The 27,530-nt window shown below is 39.9% G+C and overlaps 1 protein-coding gene across 1 annotated transcript in view; it reads right to left on the bottom strand.

The window, feature by feature from the left end:
• Positions 1-26,255, bottom strand: part of PCSK5 (proprotein convertase subtilisin/kexin type 5) — a 608,686-nt gene extending 582,431 nt beyond the window's left edge. The window contains 1 exon segment of the mRNA XM_027875021.1: positions 25,590-26,255. Coding sequence (XP_027730822.1) covers positions 25,590-25,778 — 189 coding nt within the window. The 5' untranslated portion in view covers positions 25,779-26,255.
• Between the last annotated feature and the right edge of the window lie 1,275 nt (positions 26,256-27,530).

Here is a 27,530-nt window from a genome sequence, read left to right as displayed (position 1 = left end):
AAACAGTCTCATAGAAATTAGGCTTAGGGCAACACCTTACGTGATAGCAGACTAAAAAACAATACAAAAACCCCCACAGATTCCTACAGTTGCATATTGGTTTATGACACAACAAATTAACATTATCTATGATGTATTGTATTTTTATTTATTTTGTTAAATATTTCCCAATTACATTTTAATCTGGTTCAGCACCCAAGTTTTGGCACATGAGGTCATCTGGCCTCTTATACCATATTCTATAATAAATTCTAAATAGATATGTGACTTTGCTATTAAAGATCATATGATAAAAAATTTGAAATGAAGTAGATATACCTCTCACAGTGATGGGTAGGAAATATAATCTTAACCAAACAAAAGATAGAAGCAATTAGAAAAGATAAAATAGATAACTTTGATTACATTAAACTTAAAAGATTCTATACAAACAAAATCAATGAACCTAGAATAAACAGGAAAATGGTCAAATGTGGGGGGGGAACTTTGTATCAAATTTCTCTGATAGAGGTTTAGTATCCAAGATATATATTATATCTTAATTAATGTGTCTGTGTATATGTGAGTGTGAGTGTGTGTGTATGCATAACTAGAAGTCATTACTCAACAGATAAGTTGCTAAATGATATGAAAGAATCCACACTATTAACAACGATATGAAAACATGTTTTAAATCACTAATAGTAAGAAAATGCACATCAAAACAACACTGAGGTTTTATCTCACACCCTACAAATAAGCAAAGATGGTAAAAGATGAGATTAGTCAATGTTGAATAAATTGTCAGAAAATAGGTACACTAGTGCATTGTTGGTGAAGCTGTGAATCAGCAAAATTATTTTGGAAAGCAATTTGGAATTATTCAAATAAAGTGATAAAAATGTCTCTGATCTTTTGCCCAGGGATTCCATTACTGGGTTTTTCTGACTATTTCAATGTATTGATTAATTATGCCTATTTTTTCTTCTTTTTCTTTTCTTAAAATAATATTATTTGTTGCATAGTAAAGCCCTCTGGGAAGATGAGGGGGAGGGATACAGGAGAGAAACTAGGTAATGTAAAAAAAAAAAAAGACCTCACTACTTCTTTTTTAAAGTGTTTTAATAGGTCATATTTATATAGCACTTTAAGGTTTAAAAAATGTTCTGCGTCCATTGTGATTTAAACCTCAGAAGCACCTTATGAGGGAGGTCTTATTGTTATCCTCACAGATGAAGCCACAGTTACATGGCAGCTGAGTATCTGAGTCTTCTAGGTTCTTATGCCTTCCTGACTTAAAGTTCTGCACTTTCCGCTATGTTGTGTTGTCTCTGTAAGACAAGTGAGCCTGCTAGCCTTACTATTATCGTTACTATTATCAATAGCATTGTTATTTAGAGATCTACAGCTGGAAAGACCCTTAGTCCTTGCTTATTCCAACCCCTTCATTTTTCAGATGAGGAAATTAGTACCAGAGAGGTGATGATTAGGTCAAGGGCACAAAGATTATATATAGCAGAGCTAAGACTGAAGTGAAGTCCTGTGTCTCCAAGTTCTTTCCACTGCACTGTCAACTTTTTCTCAGCCCTAGCCACATCATTTTTACAGTAAAAAAAAATTATCTTAAGGTAAGAGACAACACGAATCAATAATTAGAGACACCCACCTATTTTTCCCCAATCAAGTGTACACTACTTTGGAGCAGGAATTCTAGCCTATTACAGAGCCTGACACACAGTAGGAGCTTAATAAATGTTTGTTGATTGATTGATTGAAGGACCACTTTGTGACATGGTTTGAGTTTAGCTTTTCTGTTATTTCTAAGGCATTAATGATAAATTAAAATGGACATAAGAGTATTTTACTATAAGTTATTGCTATTTATTTGTTACAAGGGTTTTTATCTTTCTTTTTATGGGTGGAAATGGGGTGAATGGGGGGAGGTGGAAGGGGGAGAAAATAAATTTTTGTTAATTGAAAAAAAATCATTAATTTTTTAAAACAAGTTATTGTTAGTCCTAAAGATAAAAGTCCCACCTCTGTCACATGCTGGCTGTGTAACCCTGGTCAAATATCTTAACTTCTCAGTAATCTAAGCACCTCTCTGAGATTATTAATTGCAGGGTAGATACCACCCTACATTGGTAGAGGGAGCTGCCTCACTTAGGAGTTCCCAATAACAATGAAATCCCAGGTCCAGTCTCTATCTCTCCCCCTCCACTGCAAAGATCTGTATGAACAATAATAGAATATTATTTTGACAAATAAAGAAAGAAGAAAGTGTACTTCATGTATTTTGGACTTCTAGAGGTCCCTGAAGTTCGGAAATATAATGTATGCATTGTATTAAGATGCCATGAATTAATATTCCAAACACTCAGCCTTGCCAGATTGGCGTGCATGTGCATCTCTCAGATAGATGATCATAATTTTGTAAAAGAGCTGGGCTTCACAAGGTTTCCACCCTGTTATTTCAATCATGCCAATGTTGAATAGCCTGGCTGTGAAATAGGTTTTAAGCTTTAATAAAGTGAAATGATAAAGCCCCTGGGGTGGATGGGTTGGGGGTGGGAGGGAAACGATCCAGCATTTACTCCTATTTAAAATAGATCATGTTAATTTAAATTCTTACAGTGACTGAGTTAGATATGCTGATATGTCAGTATTCTGTTATTTTAACTCCAGCGTGAGATCTGCAGAAGAATAAAGGGAACTTCCAATGCTCAGTATGATTGATGCCAGAACTTACAGGCCAATCAAACTGTTTCAACCAAACACTTAATATTGCCAGAGATAAACTAGGAATGCAGTGCCTAACCAACTGACTGGAGCTGAATGCTGCTCTGATGGGGAAGAATATAGTTATTGTAACATGGTCATTTAACTGTTAAGAGTTGATTAATCACGGATCTTCCCCCCCATCACCCCACCCCAATAATGCCTTCTTGACTCTGTCTTTCCTCAGGAAAGAGTTCAGTTGTTCAGGGTGATAGAAAGAGATATTCATGCTTTAGCCACTAGAGTGAGAATTTACTTTATCCACATGAACTTCTCCTATGGTGGAATTGTGACCCACCTCCCAGACTTTGTACTGTGTCCTTTCCCTTAACAAACCAGTTTCATGAAGGATGGAGAGGTGTCAGATTCAGTCAGAAGCAGAAACATAGATGGGGGAAAAAAAAAAACCTGCTGTGGAATTGTGCTTCTCTCTTAAAATTCACGCAAAAGGGAAAGACAGAGGGAGAGGGGGATGGAAAGGAAGAGGAGGAAGAAAGAGAGGGAGGGGGGAAGGAAGAGAGGAAGAAAGGGAGAGAGAGGGAGAAGAAGATGAGGGGAAGGGGGAGGGAGAAGGAGAGAGAAGGAGAGGGAAGGGGAGAGAGGGAAGGGGGAAGGAGGAGAAGGGGAGGTAGGGGGAAAGAAAGAAGAGGGAAAGGGGGAGGGAGAAAGGGAGAGAAGTAGGGAAAGCAGGAGGGAGAGAGAGAAGAGGAGGGGTAGAGGGAAAGAGAGTTCATTCTGTAAAATATCTCCCAAAGAAATATGTAGGGCCTAAAGAATTTGAGATCTGCTTCTGGGCAAAGTCCAGAAATAATGGATAGAAAGGCATATAACTAGAGAGAACCAAGATTTATTGAAATATTTCTTTTACTTCAAGAAAAAATCTTCCTATTGTTATATGGCACTAACAAATATTGGCAGCATGGTGTAATGGAAAAACCCATGATTTTGGAGACAGATGACCTGGGTTAATATCGTGACTGCTAGTTGCTGCCTAAGTGATGATGATGAGGATGGTGATGTTATGATGATGATGATGATGATGATGATGATGATGATGATGATGTTGGTGACAACGATGACAACAACAACATGTATGTAGCACTTACTCTGTTCCAGGCACTCTGTTAAGACCTGTGCAATTATTATCTCATTTGATCCTCACAATAATCCTGGAATGTAGGTGGCATTATTATCCCCATTTTATAGATAAGGAAATCAAGACAAACAGAGGTTAAGTGACTTGCCCAGAGTCTGTACACCGCTTAGAAGTATCTGAGGCATCTGAAGTTTCTGAACTCCAGTCTTCCTGACTCTAGGCCTAGCACTCCATCTACCACTTAGTTGCCCAGCAAGTTGCTTTCTAGGCACAGTTACCTCACCTGAAAAATAACACTAGATGATCTCTAAGTTCATGTAGGGGCAGCTAGGTGGTACAGTGAATAAAGAGCCAGGCCTAGAATGAGGAAGACCTCAATTCAAATCCTGCCTCAGACACACACTAGCTTGTGACCCTGGGCAAGTCACTTCACCCTGTTTGCCTCAGTTCCTTACCTAAAAAGTGAACTGGAGAAGAAAATGGAAAACCACTCTAGTATCTTTGCCAAGAAAACCCCAAATGGGGTCATGAAGAGTCAGACATGACTGATAACAACTACACAGCAAAGCTCCCACAGAGCTCCAAATCTATGTTCCTGTTACAAGAAAAGTCATTTTCTCTGTCTTTTTTTCGGAGTTAGAGACTGGACCTATAACTTCAATGATATCAGGAGCTCCCAAAGGAGAAAACTCCCTCTACCAATGCAATTCAATACCTTCTCTTCAATTTACAGTCTTAGAATTGCCTAGGGCACTAAGAGGTTAAGTGCTTTACCCAGGGTCACAAAGATATTATGAGTCCAAAGTAGGACTAGCACCAATGGCTTCCTGGTTTCGAGGCCGATTTCTACCCCCATTGTCACGATTCCCTCAAAAAGACACATATCTGGTCATTACTGAATATAGGAAGAGTTTGAGTACACATTTCCACTATATTTTATCTCAAATACTAATTAATAAAGACACTTCCTCTTTCCCGGTAATGAGAACACCCAGCTCTAACATAAGGGCAAAAGTCAGTACATAAAAGGGATAGTAGATGCAGCAGGATTCAAGCAATAAATTTTATGGAACTCTGTCGTGCTGTCACATTTCAAGGCCCTTTATGATAACACTGAAGTGAATCTATCCAGTTGAGTTAATAATTAGTTAAAATCTGTTACAAGTTAGTCATACACAGACAGTCATTCAAGACTCATGATTAGACAAGTTCATGACACAATTATGCAGATTATACACAGTTCATGGGAACTTTTACATTTTTCCACTTCTTTTATGCTGTTTATAGAAAATCTTTTAAAGAGCAAACTGAGTACAAATGAGAGGCTCCTACTTTAATATAATCTACATAAATATCTGCATAAGTGAAAGAAAAATGCTCCTTAAGAAGCCCAGGGTGTCCAATTATAAGTTTAGAGTGTGTTACCAGAGTTTTTATTTCTGAATTTTTTTCTGTGCTTTTGTTATCCTATTTTAAGTATCTGGTGATATTACTGGTTACATTTATAGAAAGTCATATTTTACAGCATCTGATACAGAAAAGGTGATGTGTATTGGATGGAGGGTTAACCTTGGAATTAGGAATGGCCGGGATCAAGGTTCACCTCTGACACATAGTGGCTGTGTGACCTCAGGCAAGTCCCTGAATGTCTCAGCACCCCAATCGACTCTCTAAGACTATTAGGTGAGAATCTACTTGAGTAGAATGAGTTTCCTCATCAGGAGATTCCTGTACCAGGTTCAGTTCCTTGCTATACCATGTTAATTATGTCAAGGTAAGTGAAAAGCTGAGATGTAATGCTCAAAGTCTAACAACTGTCTTAGTTTTAAGATCTAGATGAAAATCTCTATTCAAACCCAAGCTAACCTCCTTACTTTCATATGAAAGCAAAAATCTTATGATTAAGAAGCTGTATGATACAGAAGAAAAAATCCCTCACTAGCTCAGGAGTCTGAGACCTGGGTCTGAATCTTGAATGAAGTCTTCCTCTGCTACTTGCTAGTGTGAGATCTTCTGAAGGTCAGACAATCTTTCAGGTGTCGGGGGTTTCCGATATGGCATATGGAGAAGACACAAGTCCCGAATATAAAGCAGCATTGAATGTTTCAAGGATGGGTATTTATTTACTATGTGTATATGCAAAGGAAAGGAAAAGAAAGAAAATGAGGAGGGAGGGAGGAAGGGAGGAAGGAAAGAACCCTAATCCGACTAGGGCTGAACTCAACAAAATGAACTGGGCATTCAAGGGCTGTTTTCACATGAATACCTATACCTAAGAGAGTCAAGAGACCAGATAAGGGCCAGAGAAAGATAACTTCCCAAGCTGGGGCAATGTTGATATTTTCGTTTGTGGGGTGGTAAGTATTCTCACCTCTGACACTTAAAATCAGCTGTGTGATTATGGGCAAATCAATTAACCTCTCTGAATCTCAATTTCCTCATTTATAAAAATGGGGAATTGGATTATATGGCTTCTAAGATCCTTTCCAGCTCTAAATCTGAGTCTGTGAGCCTTCGAGTTCCAAAGAAACTTGAACCCTTGAAAAAATTATGGGTTAAGAAAGACTAAAGAAGTCCATGAGCCTAACTATTGAATTTGTTCTATATTGAGTAACAGGAAAGGAAACACTTCCTTCTGGTTAATTCTGTGGGCAGAGTCCAGTAGAGTACTGAGATTCAGGGAACTGACAGGAGGACATACTCGACCTGGTGCTGAGGGGGTGCCTGGGGCCAGAGAGAAAGGATGTTGATTCCCCAGGAACCAAAGAAGCTGAAATAAGCAAATCTGGTTTTTGATGGAGGTAGAGATTAGCAAGTTAGGAAGGGGAACTGGAAATTACTGTAAACTCTAGTCTATGTGAATTCATATTACCTGCTAAACTGAGAAAGTGATCATGTGTAATTTACTTACATTACTCCTTACATAGTCTGTTCTCCAAGAGTTTTTTCTATAATAACAGAGTTTATACAGTCAAAACAGCTGACTAGTTTGGCAGTACAGCAGAAGGAATGGTGCAATGAAGCATGGGAGAAGAAATAAAAGGATAAAGGTTACGACCTCAAGGGTATCCTCTCAGAAGAAGCGACCTTGATTCCTTGGGTAGTCATGATGGAAAATTAGGCTTTAGTATTTCTAATTGACCATAATCTTGCCACAACCTATAGTAAAAACAGCTAATAATTATTTAGAGTTTTAAGTTTTACAAAGTGCTAAAATTTTTAAACTCCCCATAAGGAAACTGAGGCATAGAGAGTTGTCCAGAGTCCCATAACTAAGGTAACGGAGCCAGGAACTGAACACATCTTCTGACTCCAAGCCCTGTCCTTTCCACAAATGCAATATCTCTACCTACCCATCTTTTTCTGTCTACCTAGGAAGAAACATAGAATAGTGAATAGTCAGCCTCAAGGATAGTCAGCCTTGTTGAGACCTCAGTTCATGTTCTACCTATGATATATACTGACTATGTAACCCTGGGCCAAGTCACTTGACCTCTTAGTGCCTCAGGAAACTCTCTAAGACTATAAATCAATGCCATGCATTAGTAGAAGGATGTCTTTACTAGGAGTTGCCTACAGTCATAAAATCAATAACAGGTCCAGAAAAGATCTTTATTTCTATCTCTGTATGTCCCCATATATCTATATCATCTATCTCTATGTCTATTTATATATGGATATTCCACAAGATTCTAAAATTAGCAAAATTTTAATGTCTCAGAGATAATATGGATGTATAGTTTGCTGAATATCCTGACTGAAATCTTCCTCTGCTTTTTGCTAGCTGTGAGATCTTCTGAAGGTCAAGCAATGTCTCAGTTACTGCGGTTTCTCAGTGCAGCATATGGTGAAGAAATAAATCATAAATATAAAGCATTCAACATTTCACAGGTGGGTATTTATTTATTATGTACATATGTAGATGAAGGAAGGAAGAAAGGAAGGAAGGAAGCCTTCTGTAATAACATAGGTCTTATACACACACACACACACACACATCAGACGTGGGCTGGTAAATGTTTAACTATCAGCTCTCCATGGTGGCAGAGTGTTCATGACACACTTTTAAATTTAATCTGCCTCGTTATTTTTATAGGATAATATCGGACAAAAGTCCAATAGTTAGGCTCATGTTCTTCCTGATGCTTTCTCAACCCACAGTTTTCTCAAGGGTAAAAGTTTCTTCAGAATTCAAAGGCTCACAGACTCAGATTTAGAGCTGGGAGGGACCTTGGAAGCCCTTTAATCCAATTCCCCATTTTCTCCATTACCTTCTTAAGTCTAGAGACAGTCAACAAAACAATAGATCAAGCCTCCATGTGTAACATTTGCTGATTTCTGAGATATAAATGCTGAAGATTTAACAATTGGCTCTCATAAGCTAGTTAGAGCTGGCACCAGCACACCCTATAATATCATGCAGATTAGTAGAACAGCTGCTCTCTGCATTGGTAGAGGGAGTTTCCTCTTATAGATTAAATGTTAGTCTAGAAATAAAGACACATATACAGTGTGTGTATACATATGTAAAGGAATATATAAACACATATACACACAATATATGTGTATGTGTGCATACACACATATATATATAACATATGTATACACAAATACATATACACTCCCATATAGGGAGAGACTACAACTGCATTTGTCCCCATTTAAATTAGTAGCTCACCATTTGGGGATGCAAAAGCACTGCTTGGGGAAACTATGTTCCCAGATAATTGAGTTTCCTTTTGGGAAATTCTGTTGCCCTATCTTTATTTTTTTAAACTTTATCATGTATGTATGTATGTGTATGTGTATATGTATATACCTATATATACATACCCACACACATATAGTGTGTATATATAATATATGAATGTGCATATACATATATATATATATACACACACATGTAAAACATCTATTTTAACAAACCTAGATTAGTCCACGTAGACTATGTAACCATATGTATTTGAGAAATTGCAAATCGAAATCTGGCTAATCCTAGAGTCTTATGGGAAAAAATTTACATGCTGGAGTATAACATTTCAAACATTCACAATAGGCTTAATTTCATACTATTTAGCATTTATGATGACACGATATGTGACTTTCATAATGTTTCTCACTTTTATGTAGCTCTTATGCTCCATATTGAAATGATTTCAACTTTTAGCAGACAACAAATCAGCAAACCAAACACCTTTTTAATGCTGTTTGGTCATGTCAACAAAGGAAATCTGCCACTTTGGCTTCATTTCAAACACATAATTTGGAAGATAACCTTTCACATCTCAGATGATACCCAGCATGTTGCCAACAAACAAATCATTGAACTTATATACACACCTGTGTTACCCAAGGCCTGAAACTAAGAGATGAATGCCCACAAATCTAACTAAACTTTTCAATAGTGAAAGTCACTTTTTAGAAACTTTAAAAGTTAGGGTCAACCCAGGAGTCAGCATCAAACAAGGATGCAGCCTAACAGAAAGAAAATTTTTTCGGTAGGTAAGGGAGGACTGCCCTCAGGGAACTTACAATCTGTTTCAATAGGCAAGCCATACACACGAGAAAACAAAACAGTACATAGTCCAGTGGTATGTTGTGTAGTACTTATTTCTGTGTGTGCTCTATCCTATCAATAGAAAGTAAGCTCCTTGAAAACAGGAACTAGTTATCCAACCCTTCCACATCTTGACTTTCCCCATTGAGGTTATATCATGGGTCGGCATAAGAAATTAAGTGGAAATTTTTTGGGAGTTTTGTGGAAGCTGCAGACAACACAGAAAAAGTTCTTTTTCATATAGTATTTTTACTTAACATTGACCTACATATAGCCTATGGACAAATACTTAACCCAAATGTTACAATAAGGTACTGTAAACACTTCATAGAGGAAAAAGAAAAAAATTCAGACTTCTTCTCTGGTATGAAAAGAGGGCCAAAAAATTTTACATGGATTTTTCCAGATCACAGGAGCACTGTGTCCCTAACTCCCGAGATGTGGAAGGAATAACTGTAATATTAGGGGGTGCGTCGGTATTTGTATCCCCAAGTGCCTACCACAAAAGCAGTAATTCTCAGTAAACTAAGATTAAAAAAAAACTATATGTAACACATTATTATCATTTTGTTCTGGAATGAAAATCACCAAATTTTGGGTCATGATTTCATAGACTTGGAGCTGGAAAGAACTTTTTAGGCCTATTCCTACCTGGATTTTACAGGGTTAGATTAAATGGAAGCCAAAGCCCAGTCTCAAAGCATGTAAAGTCACATTCTGAGAGGTGGGAGCGCCAATACTGTGTTTATTCTCCATGAAGATGGTTACTCATCATTTAGGGGTGCAAAAGCACTGCTCATGGCAACTATACTCCCAGACAACTGAGTTTCCTTTTAGGAAATTCTGGTCCCCTGCCCATATTTTTTTAAACTTTAATATAGCATCACCAAGTGGTATGACGGGAAAATCAGAGAGAGGAACAACTTCTAGCCTAGGGCATCACCTACTGCTTTTTTTTTTCTTCCTTCATCTTGTTCCACCTTGTCCAGGAGTTTACAAAGATCAGATTAGACAGTTCCTGTTGCTGAACCAAGGGTTCCCTCATGATAATTAGTCTTCCACCTGACCTAGATTGATATGCTGAATCCACTATCTCTCTACCTAGTTTGAGTTTGGAGAACTGGTAACTTGAGGCTCAGAATTTTTAAGAAGTGATGCAGGCAGGCAGGGGATGCCCATCTAGAAAACATGACCAAATCACTCAACTGAAAAAGTCTCCTCTTACTAATGAGGACATTACTAATGAGGACATTTCAATGCATAGGGTATGACACTGCTTGACCATACTTGGATATTCCAGGTGCCATTTCTGAAATGCTTGTGCTCATAGATTTAGACCTGGAACGGACTTGAGTGGTCATTTATTTCAGATCCCTCATTTCATAGAGGAGGAACCTGAAGCTCTGAGAAGTTAAATAAATGGCCCAAGGTCACATACAATAAGTGACAGTCAGGATTCAAACTCAGATCTTCTGAATCAGAATCTAGTGCTCTTTCCACTGTACCACCGCACCTCCTTCAATGAACTTAACTTCTGCTCAGTACAGAGTCTTCAAACATTGATGTGTAGTGCGAAAACAATCACTGATGTCTCACACTTTCTCTACTTTCCTAGTAAGTCCCTCTGTTGGTTTACCATGAGACTTCTTCTGAAAATGAATGAGACACCACAGACCTTTATGTAAACCAGTGACTGCTTCACTGAGCTGAATCCTCATGAAGAATATGTGTGTATTGGCTATGATCTGAATCTTTCCATTAACATCGATTGTCCCTCTTAGAGGACCCTATTCTTCCTACTTCTCATCTAGATCTATACTTAGACCGTTGCCTGAATATGTTTTTCCCCAGATTTCAAACTGGAAGGATTTTTACAGGCCATCTAGTCCAATCCCATCATTTCATATAGGAGGAAAATGGGACCCAGGAACTTGAGTAACTACTTACCCAAGGTCACACCGGGAGTTAAGTGTCAAATAAAGGTGGGATTAAAATCCAGGTGCTCTTGACCTCAAATTGAGAGTTCTTTCTAACATAATACCCCTACTGATGGCCTGAAAGTTCTCTGGGGACCTTAGAAGAAACGCTTATCATTCAGTGAGTTGAGGCTTGAAGGACTGGTGGATACAGTCATTCTGAATTCTGATTCTCACCTTAGGAATGTTCCTGTTCCTTAAGCTTATCTGGAGTGATCATGCAAGAGTCCCAAGGTCTGATGTCAGAAGTAATAGAGACAGTCTATTTTCCAAGAAGCCCTGGACTTTAGAATCTACTCATTAATGGAACAACTGGTTTATTGGTCTTTATGAGATACAGTGTCAGATAACATACTTTAAGACTTTCTATTTAACTGAGAGAAACCACCAGTAAGAATCTCATCATTCCTTAAACTGACACAACAAATGTGGGATGAGCCAAGTTGCCTTTTTTACAGGCTTGCACCAAGTTTTGTCTTATGTTAATATTCTGCATTTACAAAGCAACTTTCACTCACCAATATCTGGGAGAAAGGGGGCAGGACATTACCTAAAAATATGCCACTACCCCTGTGAGGCAGATCAGCTCAAGGGATATTTAGGGCAGGGAAACTGAAGCACAGCAAGGCTATGACTTGCCCATAATTATAAGGCAAATTAGAGGCAATGGTAGGAAGAGAACAGAAACCAGATCACCCATTTCACTGTCTACTAGTTGTTCTGTCCAATAATTTTCAGTCTTTTAGACAGACTAGAAGCAAAAACAATGAGGTCATTAGGCAGCTGGTGGTGCAATGGATAGAGTGCTGGGCCCAGAGTTAGGAAGACCTAAGTTCAAATTAGGCCTCAGAAATGTATTAACTGTGTGAGCCTAGGCAAGTCACTTAAGCTCTGTTTGCTTCAGTTTCCTCAACTGTAAAATGGGGATAATAGGATTTCTGTGAGGATCAAATGAGATATTTGTAAAAAAAACAAAAAATCCTGGCACACAATGCTATATAAATGCTAATTCCCTTCCCTTCCTTTCTCTACGACCCCACAACTAAATAAGTAACATATTTTTTTTTACCTTAAATAAAGGTGGCATTAAGTGGAAGAAGGGGGAAAGGGAACCCTTTTATTCCTCAAATAGCCGATGTTCCACTGACTAATAAGTACTAATCAAGTAAGATGATCCACGGCCCATTTCCAAAAATGTGACGAGTCTTTGCCGGAAGCTACTGTGTAATTATTTCTAAGTGAACTGAAGTTTGGCTTACCCCAGCCCTGTGCCAGAAATTGAGAAATGGAATCCCATATAGTACAATTACTTGTTTAAACCCAACTAGAGGATGCTGAGGGTGAATACACTATGGGTTTCTAAACTTAATTGTTGTGGACATTTTCCTATAAGACCCCAGGTCCTGGGATTATTGTTCCTCTCTGCTTTGTACTCAGACTAATTCAACAATGGCCAATTTTATTCTTGTTGAGAAACTGCAGCCCCAGAAAGCAAGGCTCAGGCATGGGGAAAAAGATATGGAGAGAGTCAGCATATTTTCACAGCTGTAAAAGCTTCTCATCATAGGAAAAGGGGGGGGGTGGAACCCATCAGTCCTTAAGCACTTATTACCCATGTATATATGGTATAAGTAACACTTTGGTCATACTGGGAAAAGTATCAGTCCAAAGATTAGTTTTTTTATAAAGCTTCAACAGCTTCAGTCTTGGCATGAAAACCAAAGTGTATTTTCCCCGAGATAGTACCAACTTCTGAGATGCCACACATGGCTGATTGAATGTAAAACCTAAGAATGTTATAGGTCATTCAAGATATCTCTTTGATGCTAACATCAAATCAGAAAAAAAATATTGACATCAGTGTGATTGGGATGGCAAGTGAATCTTGATAAATAAACATATATTTAATATAATACATAGAGTGGATAGACCCAGGAAGACCTACCTCTGACCCATAACAGCTATGTGACTGGGTAGGTCATCTACCCTCTCAATACTCTAAGCAGTTTTCTGAGACTAAAGTTGCAGAATATGCAAATCCTCATTGGTAGAGAGACTTTCCTCACTTAGGAGTTCCCTGTACCAATGATATCACAAGTCTAGTTCCTAATATACAGTATACGTACATGCAGACACATAGAATACATGAGTATGTATATATATAATGTGTGTACATGAATATAAATGTGTATATACATATACACTATACACACGTATACATACACACATATACATGCAAACATGCTTACTTACACACACAAACAACTGGCATAGTAGATAGAAGTGCCTGATTTTGAAGTCATGAAGACTTCTTACTTCCAACACATCCTAGTTCAGTTCTCCAGCTATAAATTGTAGAGAAGATGCTGCACTGGTAGAAGGAGTTGCCTCAAGTCTCTATCCCTATAATATAGCCCAACCCATTTATTTGATCAGCCTAACACCTGGGGTCTAGAGGAGGTTAGGTGATTTGCCTAAAGTGCCAGGATTTAATCCCATGTTCTCTCACTCCAAAGCCAACATTCTTTCCTTCAGTCAAATAGGAGGGGAAAAACAGGTGTACATGTGCCACTTCAAAGCATTTGTAGTTTCCTCACCTCCCCACTTCTCTCTGGACTTCACTTACTTCCCCTTGCCTCAGTCCATCCACTTTCCCACAAGATCTTTCTTCTTCCATTATAGCTAAGCTCTTTTAAGGTAAAACTTTTTTATTGCTTGTACTTGTACCTCTAGAGGTGCCTGGCACATAGTGAATGTTTAATAAGTGTTCTATCTTTCTATTTATCATCTCCTACATATTGGCAGATTTTTTAAAAAAAAATATATATATATATTTACTATAGCTAGGTCTCGATTAGTACAAATAATGAATCTCCCCAAAGTGGTGCATGCATTATTCAAATTCACAATACTTATTTCCACTGGGCTGGAACCATTTCTGATATTTTATATAATTATAACTTTGAAAAGTGAGAATTAGAATACATAGAACCACTTCAGGGGGGTTCGTTATTCAAACTAATCAGGAGCTAGCTATACTCATGACAACAGCATTCTAGGATACAGGGAGAAATGTGGAACACCTTACAACAATGGGAGAAAACATTAAATTGAATTGGTGGTAAAACCATTATAGAACACAAACCATTTAAAAGTCATATTGTAATATACAATTCTAGTTTCAGGTAAGTGCAAGGCTTCCCTTTAAGTTCTGGGTTCTTTTCCTTCTTCACGTGAGCCAAGCATTCAGTGGAGGACGTATTTGTGGAGTTAGAGAAACAACCAGCAAAGCTATCATTACCTCAAAATCAAGCAGCAAACATGGCATGAATAATTGGGAAAGTATGTGCAAGGCCATTGTGGTATAGTGGATTAAAGGCAGACCTAGGAGTTGGGAAGACCTGGATCTTGCCTCTCGGACACTCTCCAGACTTTTTTCCCTCCTTCGCTTCTGGCACATTCCTCCCCTAGAGAAACCTCTTCCTGGAGGCCAATATCTCCTTACCAGTGACTCTTTCCCCAAGACCACCATATTAAGAAGGCCCTCAGCCACGTGTCACTCTGACTCATTCCTCAGACTTCTTCTCACCTTCTACCTTGGCCTAGCACTTACCAGTGCCCTGGTGTTCCCTTGCGGAGTACCATCCACCACCATTTCCAGCTTACCTATATGCATTGTCTTCCTCTGTTAGAATGTAAAAGGTAGTAACCTTAAGTTCATCTTGAGATTTGCCTATATTTGTATCCCAAATGCTTAGCATAATACCATGCATATAATATATAGTAAGTGTAATACCATACATATAATAAGTATTTAATAAATGCTCTATCCTCTATCTATCCATCCATCTATCTATCTATCTATCTATCTATCTATCTATCTATCTATCTATCTATCTATCTATCTATCATACTAGTGAGCAAATCACCTAAATTCTTGGTGACCCAAGAAATTCCCTAAGGCTATAAATTACAGTCTAATTGAAGATATACATCAATGGAAGGAGTTTTCCCACCAGGAGTTCCCCAGAGGGTTAACATCACAGATATCTACTATGACTTTGATGATGATGACAATGGAAGAAGAAGGAGGAGGAGGAGGAGGAGGACAAAGAGGACAAAGTGGCAGCAAGATAGAAGTGATAGCATTTAGATTTATTCTTTTGATAATCATTCAATAAGTTGGTTAGCTCGGCTGACCTTTTCCTTCTCTCTTTTTTTGTTCTTTGCTATAAGGGATTATTTTCTGGGGAAGGAGGAATACTTTATGAAATATGGGTGATACTTTAAAATAAAAGAAAAGTTATATAAGAGTCACAATTTGTCACAATCAGTAGGAACCCACTGATTACTGGAGAACCTTGGTTTGAACCAGTTACCTTATGTATCAGTTTATACACTCTCCACATTCACTTGGACTCTTTTAAGAGCCTGGCCCTGGTCTTGGTGGACCAACTAGAGGATAATGTTTTCTGATCTCAATGAAGTCAAAAATACCTCATAATTAATTTGAATAAACCATATGTAAGCATCTCACAGATAAATTAAATAAACTCTAAGTTATTTGTTATTCTATTAAACTGACATCTCCAAAAGAGATGAATAACAAGTCATCAAACTAGAAGTAGTTTACAGACAATCAGGCTACATTAGACTGATTATAATTTTTTTTTTTCAAAGCAGGTACCAGAGTCAACCTAGATGGTACAGTAGAGAGAGCACTGAACCTGAAATCAGGAAGACCTGAGTTCAAGTCCAGCCCAGACACTTACTAGCTGTGTCACATGGAAAGTTGCTTAACTGCTTTCTGGCTCAGTTTCCTCATCTGTAAAATGGGCAATAATAGCACCTACCTCCCTTTCAAAGTGTTCTGCAAACCTTAAAGCATTATACAAATGCTAGTTATGGTCATTATTATTATTTTTCAGTGTTGTTGTTCAGTCATTTTTCAGTTGTGCCTGACTCTTTGTGACCACATTTGGGGTTTTCTTAGCAAAGATACTGGAGTAATTTGCCATTTCCTTCTCCAGCTCATTTTACAGATGAGGAAAATGAGGCAAACAGGCTTAAGTGACTTGCCCAGGGTCACATAGCTAATATGTGTCTGAGGCTAGATTTGAACTCAGAAAGATGAATCTTCTTGACTCCAAGCCCAGTGTGCCACCTAGCTTCCTTATCATCATGATCATGATTGTGATCATCATCATCATCATTATTATTTCCAGGCAAAATTATAATCAGTGCTTAGAGAGATGATCGTATGGTGATACACACAATATATGCAATACAAGGTCTAAAAGTGCCAAATGATTTCAAAGTCCACTATTTCAGCAGATTTTAAAGAAATTTTATCTTTAGTGCATTTGACTGTGTTTTAATTCTTTGAAAATCTGTATGTATATATTTTACTTAAATGATTACTCAAATGTATGTATTTTTATACAAGTGAACAATAACTTCAAATAGTAAAATATAAATTTATGATTAAACTAAAAAACTAGTTCAAAATTCATTTTGATTCCCCCCACCATAGACACACACGGAGAAATGTTAATTCATATACTATCTTTACATAGTATTCTTATTTTCCTTTTATCTCTGTCGTTACAGAAAGACTCTAATCAGCAAATCTTCCAGTGGGGAAGGACTCCAAAGGGCTCTTCCTGACTCAGCTCCCTTTTCTCCAGGGCTGTGGATGGAAGTATGACTAAGCAATTTATACCCTCAGAACCACCCACTCCTCACTCCACTTTCTAGCCTCCCCCACCCCCTACTAACGAACATAAGCATTTGGAGGAATCGAAATTAACTTATCAGGAAAAGGTTGGGGACTCCTCCTGTTCTGGGTAATTCTAAATACCAGAATTATATTTTACTAAATATTCTCTTTTTTGAGGAAGCCAGCCAATGGCACACAAACCTATTATTAATTAAATCTACAAGTGACAATCAGAGTTAAAACTGTTGCTGGGCCCTAAAGCTAAACTGAACTAGTAAACTTTTCCCACATTAGCAGAGGAATGTAATTATCAATCAGCCAATCGGTGTGCAGTGAGCATTTACTAAGCAACTAGAATGCCAGGCACTCTGCTAAGTGTAGAAGATCCAAAGACAAAAGAAAAATAAACAAGATACCAACAAAGAATATACAAGTTACCATTACAAGGAAAGGCAGACTGGGGGACAAGGGAAGGTCACTGGCCAAAGGTGATACTTGAGCTGAGTGCTCAAGGACACTAGGGATAGTGGTAGAAGTAGAGGTGAGGCAATAGTGCCAGGAGTGGGGGCACAACTGATCCAAAAGTAGAGACAGGAGATGGAGTTTCATGTGTGAGAAATAGCAAGTAGGGTACTATGGTTAGAATGGAGGTAAGTGATATGTAAGAGACTGGAATAGGAAGAGAGGCCCAGGTTGTAAAGAATTTTCAGTGTTGAACAGAAGAGTTTATGTTTGATTCTTGGGGTAATAGTGAGCCACTGAAGTTTATTAAGTAGATGGGTGATGTGGTTGCACATGTTATTTAGGAAAATCAATCTGATAGTTACGTAGAAGACAGACTAGAGAGGGAAGAAATTGAAGGCAGTTAAAACAATCATCTGATTAGATTTTTGAAAGTTTCATATCAATGGAAAACAAGTCACCCACTTTTCAGATTCATCATTTGTTCATTCAACAAATATTTACTGAGAACCTTTGATGTCTGAGGCCCTAAATAAGGTCTTAAAGGGAACAGAAAATGAAAGCTCCCCCAGTAGCTATATATGATGAATTGGCCTCAAAATTTAAAAAAAAGTTGTAATCCTATCATCAGTGAACTATGCCTTCTGAATTATTTTTACTCTTCATACAATTAGATTTGTGTTAACTCTAGCAATCTCTTTCACTTTATATCCTTTTGTGGCACGGCTATTGATGAGGAATGATTGTTTATAGCTGCTATATGATCCAGGTCCATGAAAGGTTTTTCCTTTGCACAAAAACAAACAAATAAACAATTGAAAAAAAGCTGAAGAAAGGAAGAGGAAGAAAGCAAAACTTATATTTGAACAGCTTATGATGCTTCCTAATATTTTTCAGTATTTAATACCTACAAATATGCTAGGATAGGAGATGCTTGGGATAGTAAATCAACTTCTCACCCCATCTCAAGGTAACCATTAATTTGACCATCTCTCCAGCAGTATTTTGCACCTATAACCACATACACATTATTATACGAATATGCACTATCTACTTTGTCTTTCCTTCCTTCTCTCAGGGAAATGACATCTCAATTGTACCCTAAGGTTTAAAAAAATGTCAGTGGAGAGGAAGGAAATCCTGCATATCTCCACATAGCATATCAAAATGTCTTGTCTGTACACACTGGTTAAGAAACTCTTCTAAATTTAACTCATGAACTGACCAAATAACTGTAATTAAAATGCTACCTAAAAGGTATACAGTATTAAACTCAAATACCAATTCAAATATCAAAGTTCATTATGATTATTCCTCTCTATCCCCCCAAGAAAAAATATACTTTCACATTTTTTTTCTTCTTTCTAGTTCTAGCAAAGTTCCAGTGATCTTTCTAGGGTTAAGATTCACAACTTCAGTGTCATCCTTAGTATTTTTATTTCCTTTACACATTCCCCATGTCCAATCAATGAGTATTCTACCTCCATCTCTCACATTTGTCCTCTTCTCTTTAATCACATGGCCACAAACCTAGCTCAGGACTCTCATCATCTTTATCTTGAACTATTACACTAGATTTTTAACTGGTCTTGCTGACCAGTCTTTCCCTCTTTCCTTCCTATCCTAAACACAGCTGTCAAAATGACACCTGGGAAACAAAAGTGTGACTATGTTACTTCTCTGCTCAAGAAGCTTCAATGGCTCCCTACTGCCTCTTGGATGGAATACAAATTCCTCTGTTTTCCATTTAAAGAACTCTCAATCTGGCTCCAATTTATCTAAATTAACCTCACATTATTCCCTTAACAAACTCTACATTCCAGGCAAGCTATTTTCTTTCTCTTCCCCATATAAACCATTCCATCTTCCACCTCTCTATTTTTGCATGTGCCATACTCAGAATGCATTTCCTCCTTACCTCTACCTCTCAGAATTCCTAGGTTCCTTCAAGGCTTTCTTCAAGGATCACCTCCTACACTGGTGCTTCTTAATTCCCCAAGTTGTTAGTGGTCACATACATTTCCTAAAATTACTATTTACTTTGTATTGAATTCTATGTTTACATTTTGTTCCCTCCCAATAGAATGTTAGATTCTTTAGGAGAGTGTTTGGTTTTCAGCTTTGTGTCCCTAACAGAATGCCTAGTTCAGTTGTTTCAGTTGAAACCCCATTTGGGATTTTCCTAGCAAAGATACTGGAGTGGTTTTTCATTTCCTTCTCCAGCTCATTTTACAGATGAGGAAACTGAGGTAAATAGGGTTAAGTGACTTGCCCAAGGTCATACAACTAATACGAGTCTGAGGCCAAGTTTGAACTCAGGAAGATGAGTCTTCCTGACTCTAGGCCTAGCACTCCATCCACTAGTACACAACAGGTACTTAATAAATGCTTCGAAAAAATGAATGGATGAATTGCTTTATGGGTTATACTAAGTACCAACCAAGTATCCATGAAGGTGTAGTGCTAAATGGTTTAGAAAATATTATTAAATACTTGGAAAGACTGATAATTTTACCCTTGTAGCTACTACTTCCACTAATGCAGAATGAAATTCCTCCCTGTTTTCTGAGTTTGCATCATATAACAAAAAAGAAGTTCACTCCTAGGTCCCATGCCAGAAGTGTTTCTATCCTGGTAGGACTTTGGTCTATTAGAATAGCCTTGGAGAACCAGGAGACACATCCATGTCATGATAAGGCATCATATTAAAGTTTTGGTGGACAGCCATCATAGAATGAATTTTGTTCCATTTAAAGGCTCCAAGTAAAATGGCATACTAATTCTCCTCCCTAGCCAACTTTTGACACTGATCCTCCCCCATCCCCAATAAAACAGACTCTAGGATCTGTTTTCCTCTTTGTTTCTTGGTTGCAGCTTAGCATCCTTTCTTTTCTTTCTCCATATCAAAGCAATGCTCGATTCTGCTCACCTCCAACTTTTCTATACCTTCTAGAGACCCCTGCTTAGTCTTGTTCCCACTAAAGTTCCATCTCATATCACTACATATCTATTTCAGAAAGGGAATTCAAAAGCCCTTTAGTCCAACCCCTGCATTTTACAGATGAGGAAACTGAGGCCAATGGATATTAATGGACTAGTTCAAGGTCATGAAGGTAGTAACTATCAGAGATAGGATTTGAAACTGTGATCTTAGCCTCCAAGGTCAGTGCTTGATCCTTTGGAGCATACTGCCTCCTAAATGAGTAGGTTTTTTTTTCTTTTGCCCACTGTTAATTCAAATGTGGAATCAAGAATTATAAACTGATGAAGGAAAAGAAGTATTCCTATTTCTCATGATGAGGAATCTGTCCCTAATAAAGATCCCCAATGTTTGTGTACAGTTTGTAACAGGTTTGGTCTAAACAAAGATTCATGATTCCTCTTCAGAGGGAAAATATACAAATTAAGCTTTCCACCCTTCCCCCAACTCTTTCATTCTCCTGGCCTGGAACTGGTTAGCTTAGTCTGTTGGAGTATTCTGCTAATGAGGTCAAAGTCCCTGGAGTTCTCTGGTCTTGGCAGCCTAGTGAATGCCTACACTGGTCACAAGGGGATCTTCCAGGAGTGAGCTGTCTGTTTCCCTGAAGGGCAACAGATTCTATAGATGAAATTGACTACTCAGGGGATGTAAAAGTTAGAGTGTGACCATGAACAAGCAAGTCAGTTAAGCTTCCTGGGGCCTCAGTTTCCTCATCTGTGAAATGAGGATTTTTTTGATCATCTCTGAGGTCTCTTCCAACTTGAGGTCTGAGATCCAGTGGTCTTAGGATCCTGTGAGGTCATGGGAAGTGTCAGCTACTAACCAAGGCAATCCTGCTAGTCCCCCTTATAGAATCCAGAGAAACAAAGGCCTTCCAATGGAAACATTCTATTAAAAAAATACAAATTGTAACCTTATCTCCCTAATGAGAAGAAGGTATGAATCCTCTTCACCTTTTGAGAATGTTTAACCCTTTGTATCATCTCTGATTTTTATCTTGGGTGCACAGCCTATCTTTCTTCAAGCTCAATTCTTAGTGAACATCCCTACCCTGAGACTGCATATCTGTTCTGTGACACAGAGCTTTCCAAAGTGAAAAACAAGCCCCACATATAAGCCAGCCCTTGTCACCAAATAAGCCAAATTCATGCTCTAGCAGCTAGGTCCTGCAGCACAGATATTTAGGAAAAGGTTTCCAAAGCTATGACTTTCTCCTGGTCATGCTGGGTCAACCCACACTTTTGGACTTCATTGGGAAGAGACCACAGATACTTCCAAAAGGGATCTAGTACAGCTTCAGAAACAGCAAGGAGCCACATTCTACCCTGGGTCTTACAAGGCAGGGCCATGACTCTAGGTCCTTGACCATGGTAAAGAGGATTCAGAGCATATAAAGTATTAAAGATGAAGAGAAAGACAAATCATTGTCCTCCATTGACCACAAGGAAGTGACTGATCAGCATGTCTTTATTTTTTCCTTCTATGTTCACAGATTAAAGCGAACATGAGGAAAGATTGAACCAATGGAATTTGCATACTGGTCTTAGCTAGTAAAAGAAAATGGATTATTGATGTCTCATTTCAAAGTCTGCATACTAATAAAAGTAGCTGAAATTGTAAAGAAAAAAGATAATAATAGCAGCTCATATTTATAATAAGCACTTTAAGCTTTGCAAAGTGCTTTACATATATTATAAAGGAAAGCAATTTTCTTTTGCTAAGGTTATTTTATGTCTGCAAATTAATTACTTGGCTTACACTGAACAACAGTTGGCTTGATTGACGTAAATAAGTTAAAAAAAAACAAATGGGTAAGTTCATGTTTTAAAGGAGATCTCAACTAAACGAAAGCAAATGAAGGATGACTAAGAAATACTTTTGGCACTGCCAAGGCAATGACACTGCATGTGTGAACTGATTTTACTACCCCAGTGACTTCTAAGATAGTGTTACACTCCTTTGATCTGTTGAGGAAATGACTTACACTGTAAGTACAGCTGAATTTTTTCCAATTCCTATTGCGTCAGTTCCAGGGGGTCCCATCCACAACCTCAAAGGCTCTGAACTTTGTAATTAGCACTGTCAAAGCTACTGGAAATGAAGTTTTGGAGAAAATGGTCATGGTGTTAGTTACCCTCTACTCAGCACTTCTTTGTTTTCAAGAGAAGCATTTGCAGAGTCATGACCATAGCATAGATCTTCATTTTAAGGTTCTTCATAAAAGCCAGGAAAGTTAGTGTGAAACAGCGAAGTACATATATTTATTTGAGAAAGTGGGATTTGGTGACACTTTCTTCCACTTGCTGTGCCAAGGTGCAGCAGAACTCCAGTCCTGTCTAAGTAACTGTCTGTGACTGGATCCAGCAGGCCCCAGGTGTTTCCTCAGCTTGCTATTCTTGAAGCTGCTTAGATCCAAGTATTTTCTCACTCCCTTTGGATCTAGAAAGGATCCAGGTGCTTTTGAACTAAACATCTGTAGAATTAGAGCAAGCCAGGTGTTTCCTTACAGGTTGAGCAAAGATGGAGCAACGTGTGCCCAAGATGAATCAAGATTCAAGGAAACCTAAGTATATCCCTCCTTCCACTTAATTGACGGATGAACTAATTAACAGACTGACTGAAAGATGTGCCTTTGTGAAGTCAAATCTATACTGGGCAACGAAACAGCTAAGTTCAATGTTAATCTCCATAGACACTGTCACTTGTTTGGCTTTAGCACTCCTGTGAGTGCATCTCAAGGCACTAAAGGAGTGAATTCCAGACAAGGAGAAAGATCCCAGAGTCCCAAGCAAGCTGACTACATGAACAACTCTTATTCAGATTAGAAACACTTCCTTGGCCTGCTTTCCTTCCCTCCTTCCTTCCTTCCTTCCTTCTTTCGTTCCTACACCCCACGCACTTTTCTTCCCAAACTCTGCACTTCCTCTGTTTCTCCAAAGGACCTGCTCCACTGGGGGACTTTTCAGGAGCCCAGCTGCTGCTCCTGCCGCTGCAGCTGCTGAGCTGTTGACACTGCCTCTGCTGCAGTCTGGTCAGTGCAAGTAGGACAGTGCCGTGCACAAGCGAGCTGGGGCACAAAGAGCGTGACCTCTCTGCGCCGCCTCTTCCTCTGGCCTCGGTTAAGGATGCGAGCCGAACTAGCAGGATAGAAACTCCCTCCCCTTTCCCTCCCTCCTTCCCCGCCACCCTGGCAGGGGCTGCGGAGGGGGCGAAAGCGTTGCTCGCAGCAGCAGCCTCAGACGGTCAGCCAGCCAGCCAGCCCCAAACCCCACGTTGTGTTTTTTTTTTTTGGTTTTTTTTTTTTTTTTTTTTTTTTTTGTCCAGTGCCAAGCGTAACCGACCTCCTCCAATCTTGTTGTTCGGTCACAAGTGGCTTTGTGAGATAGCAGCCAGGTTCCTATTCCCTGGAAATAGCATAAACGGCTTACGGATGTACAATTGGAGACTTTCTAAGAAACCCTGTGTTCTGTGGATCTCTTTATCAAGGCAGCAGCAGCAGCACCCTTTCACCCCTCAGATCCGGCGCCCTTCACCTCCCATAGTCCCCGAGGCCAAGCCACAAGAACACCCTGACTGTGCTAAGGGGCGGGGATACGAGTCCCAGAGAGAGAGGCCTGGGGGGCTCCTATTCCACTTGGAATCTTCTGCCACCTCCACCCCCTTCAGCTCCAGGAGAACGCGTACGTGTCTGGGTAGACGTGTTTCATTTCTGGGACTAGTTTTTCCCAGCTCCTCCCAATTTATTCGGTTTCTTGTTTTTGTTTGTGTTGATTTGGTTTGGTTTGAGGATTGGGATAAAGGGGTAAAGAACAAAACGGGAAAGCTAAAGAGATGGATGGAGATCAATTATCCCCGAGTTACCTGGGTCGGGGATGGGGGCTGGGAAAAGGGGCACACGTAAATTTCACGTAATGCAGGACTTTAGCTAAGCTTCCTTGTTCTGTTTCCAATCATCCATCCCCACAGAATCACCTCATTTTATCTATATTTTTAAATGACAGGACAGCTTTGGGGGAGGGAGGGGAGGAGGTGAAGGGGGCGTAATCTGTGCCTGAGAATGGTATAACTATCATTTAAAAAAATAAAATGAACACCCAACGAATGTAACTGAGATTGAGTAATATCTTTTTACCTGCTGTACTCTGAACTCAGTCCGCCCTTCTTACCCCGCACCGGTTTCTTAATCTTAGGACCTAGTCCTGACACCAGACGCAAAACCTTCCCAGACAAGAACTCGCAGGCAGATCTTAAGGGAGAAGTTTCCAGCCTCCACCTCCCATTACCACCCCCTACATGTAGACTCTCCGGTTCACATCCACCCCTCCAGAGAGGAGGGAAGAAGGAGAGAGAGCTCTCTTCCCAAATATGCAACAGGGCTTCGACCAAGGGAAAGCCCTCTTCCAGCACACACCCCTCCCGTCCCCTTCTCCTCTTCCACTCCAAACGCCCTTCTCTTCTGCGCTCCACTGTGTTCAGTCTCTAGACTCGGAAACTTCTTTCTCGTCTCAAGTCGGTGTTATCCAGTTTAACCTCTTCACTGTCTGACCTCTCCGACCCGCCAACAATTGACTTATTTCTAGACACCCCCTTCCAATAATTCACACACACTCACACACACGCACACACACACACACACACACACACAAGAGGAGGAATGTGCAGAGGACCAGAGTTTAAGGAAAGCACTACCCCCCTCCCCGCCTTCCCCGAACCACTTGCAAACAACCTCGAGAATTTTGTGCAGTGTGTGGCATGCGTATGGGATGTGTGCGTGTCCCAAGATCGCACGAGGGGGTGGGGTGGAGGGACGACTGGGGAAGGCAAGCAACAGCACATCTGGAGGTAGGGGAAGTGGAAGGCTAGGGGGCGGGGAAGTGAGCCGCTAGCTCAGCTTCGTTCGCCGGGGTCCGCTGCCAGAGTTATCTCCACCGCTGAGGCTCCAGCGGGAGGCGGGATGGGAAAGTTTCAAAGAGTAAGGGGTGGGAGGGAGAAAGGGAGAGATAACAAAAGGGATTGGGGGCGGGGGGGATGTTGCCGGTTACCTGTCCAATGTTGATGAATCCGTATTTGCTAGCTATCCTGTTGGCTTCCTGGAATCCCCCAGCGATCTTTACAGCCCAGTGGTTGGTGTACACGCGAGTCCTACACACCGGCAGCAGGCAGCCCAAAAGGAGGGCCAACACACAGAGCAGGTCCAATCGCCCCAGGCAGAACCGACTCCTCCAGCCCATCGTCCTTTCTCCTCCTCGGGAAACCACCCCAATCAACACAACTTCTCTTTCAAAGCTCCCTTTCCCCCGGGCTCCAGCGGATCCTTAACGTTCACCACTTCCAGTCAGACAATCCCCAGCCGCAGCGAGAAACCCTTCCAAATTTAGGTGGAAGAAACTAGAAATAGCTTGGAATATTGCATTGGACCTTGCGCTGGCTTTTAAACCATTTCTGATTGTTAAGGTGAACTACCCTATCCTCTCCCCTTCGGGAGATGAAGTGAGTGGATAGGGGCTGCTCTCTCAGTTTTGAAGCTTTTAGGTTTGTTTGGTTTTCTCTTTACAGATGAGTGTTTTGAGTTTGTCTTTCTTCTTCACTGCAGTTCTTTACGTCCTCCTCACTCCTTTTCTTTTTCCCCCCACTTGCTTATCTTGTGTTTCCTTTCTTCTTCTTCTTCTTCCTTCTTTTCCCCTAAGGCCCAGAGAGCAGCAGCGGCAGCAAGCAGCAGCAAGCAGCAGCAACAGCAGCAGCAACAGCAGCAGCAGCAGCAGCAGCAGCAGCAGCAGCAACAGCAGCAGCGGCAGCAGCAGCAGCAGGCAGTGTGAGTGTTGGCAGCTGAGCGCCTCTTCGGCTCCGTCAGACTCAGAAACCTCCCTCCCTCCCTCCTCTCTCTCTCTCTCTCTCTCTCTCTCTCTCTCTCTCTCCCTCCCTCCCTCTCTCTCTCTCTCGTCCTCCCTCCCTCTCCGAGTAGTGACTGTGGAGTGTGAGTTGAAATGGCAGCAGCGCCTTCTCTGCATAAATGACTCTCTCCCCCCCACACACACACCCCCTACACAACCCTTCTTTCCCACCTCCCCCTCACCCCTCCCTCCTCTTGCCGTCCGAAAGCGGTACGGATCCAGACTCTGACTAGGTCCTAGCGCCGACTTTTTAAAACTATAACCTACGAGATCCCGGGCAAGAAGAAAGTGCACGCTGTTATCTGCGAAGAGAACCTGGTGAATTCCGGGGTTTGAGGTTCGCCTTCCCCAACCCGGTGCTCCTTGTTATTTTGCTGCTACTTCCTGAAAGACTGGCGAAACAAACAGTTGAGTGACCTAGAGATTCATTCATCCTTGGTCTGAACGTCCTTTAACAGCTAGCGTTTAAGAAGGTCAATTTCATGTCAATTGCCTAAGGAATAACCTGAGATTTTCACTTCGTTAATTCTTCATGCTTTTCACCGACTGTTTATTTTATATATTCTATTCCAGAGAAGAAGCATCTACTCATAATAATACCCCTATAGCCAGGGAAAGTAATGGACTTGATGACATCTAAAAGCAGTGCACTCCATACTACACAATTCCATGGAAGGATAAAATTTCTCAATTAAGTTTTTTTCTTTCCTATGAACATTCCGTACGAAATAAGATCGAAGTTGTCCAATCCAAGGGAATGGGTGTCTACTCCTTGCTTTAAGTTTTCTTTCTTTCTTTCTTTCTTTTTTAAATATAAACTAGGGCAAAAATTGTCCAACTTTTGAAGTACCTTATGTACTGGAAAAAGCCAATGACTTCAATAAAAGGGCACAAATGGAAGGTTCTGAATAAATATACCTTTTCTGCCAGCTCTAATCTTTATATGCAATAGTATTTGCAAAAAAAAAGTAGCACAGAAATAGTTTGACGAATGCTACTCCAGTTCTGCCCCTCCCCCATTCAGCCAAGTGATTTCTCAGCAAAAGAGCAAAGTTGCCCCTTCTGAACTATATTTGTAGGTTTTCAGACCAC

Source organism: Vombatus ursinus, unplaced genomic scaffold (genome assembly GCF_900497805.2).
Source record: "Vombatus ursinus unplaced genomic scaffold, bare-nosed wombat genome assembly UNPS02014807.1, whole genome shotgun sequence".
Classification (NCBI taxonomy): Eukaryota; Metazoa; Chordata; class Mammalia; order Diprotodontia; family Vombatidae; genus Vombatus; species Vombatus ursinus.
Note: the sequence above shows the minus strand (reverse complement) of the source record. Positions and strands in the feature narration are given on the sequence as shown.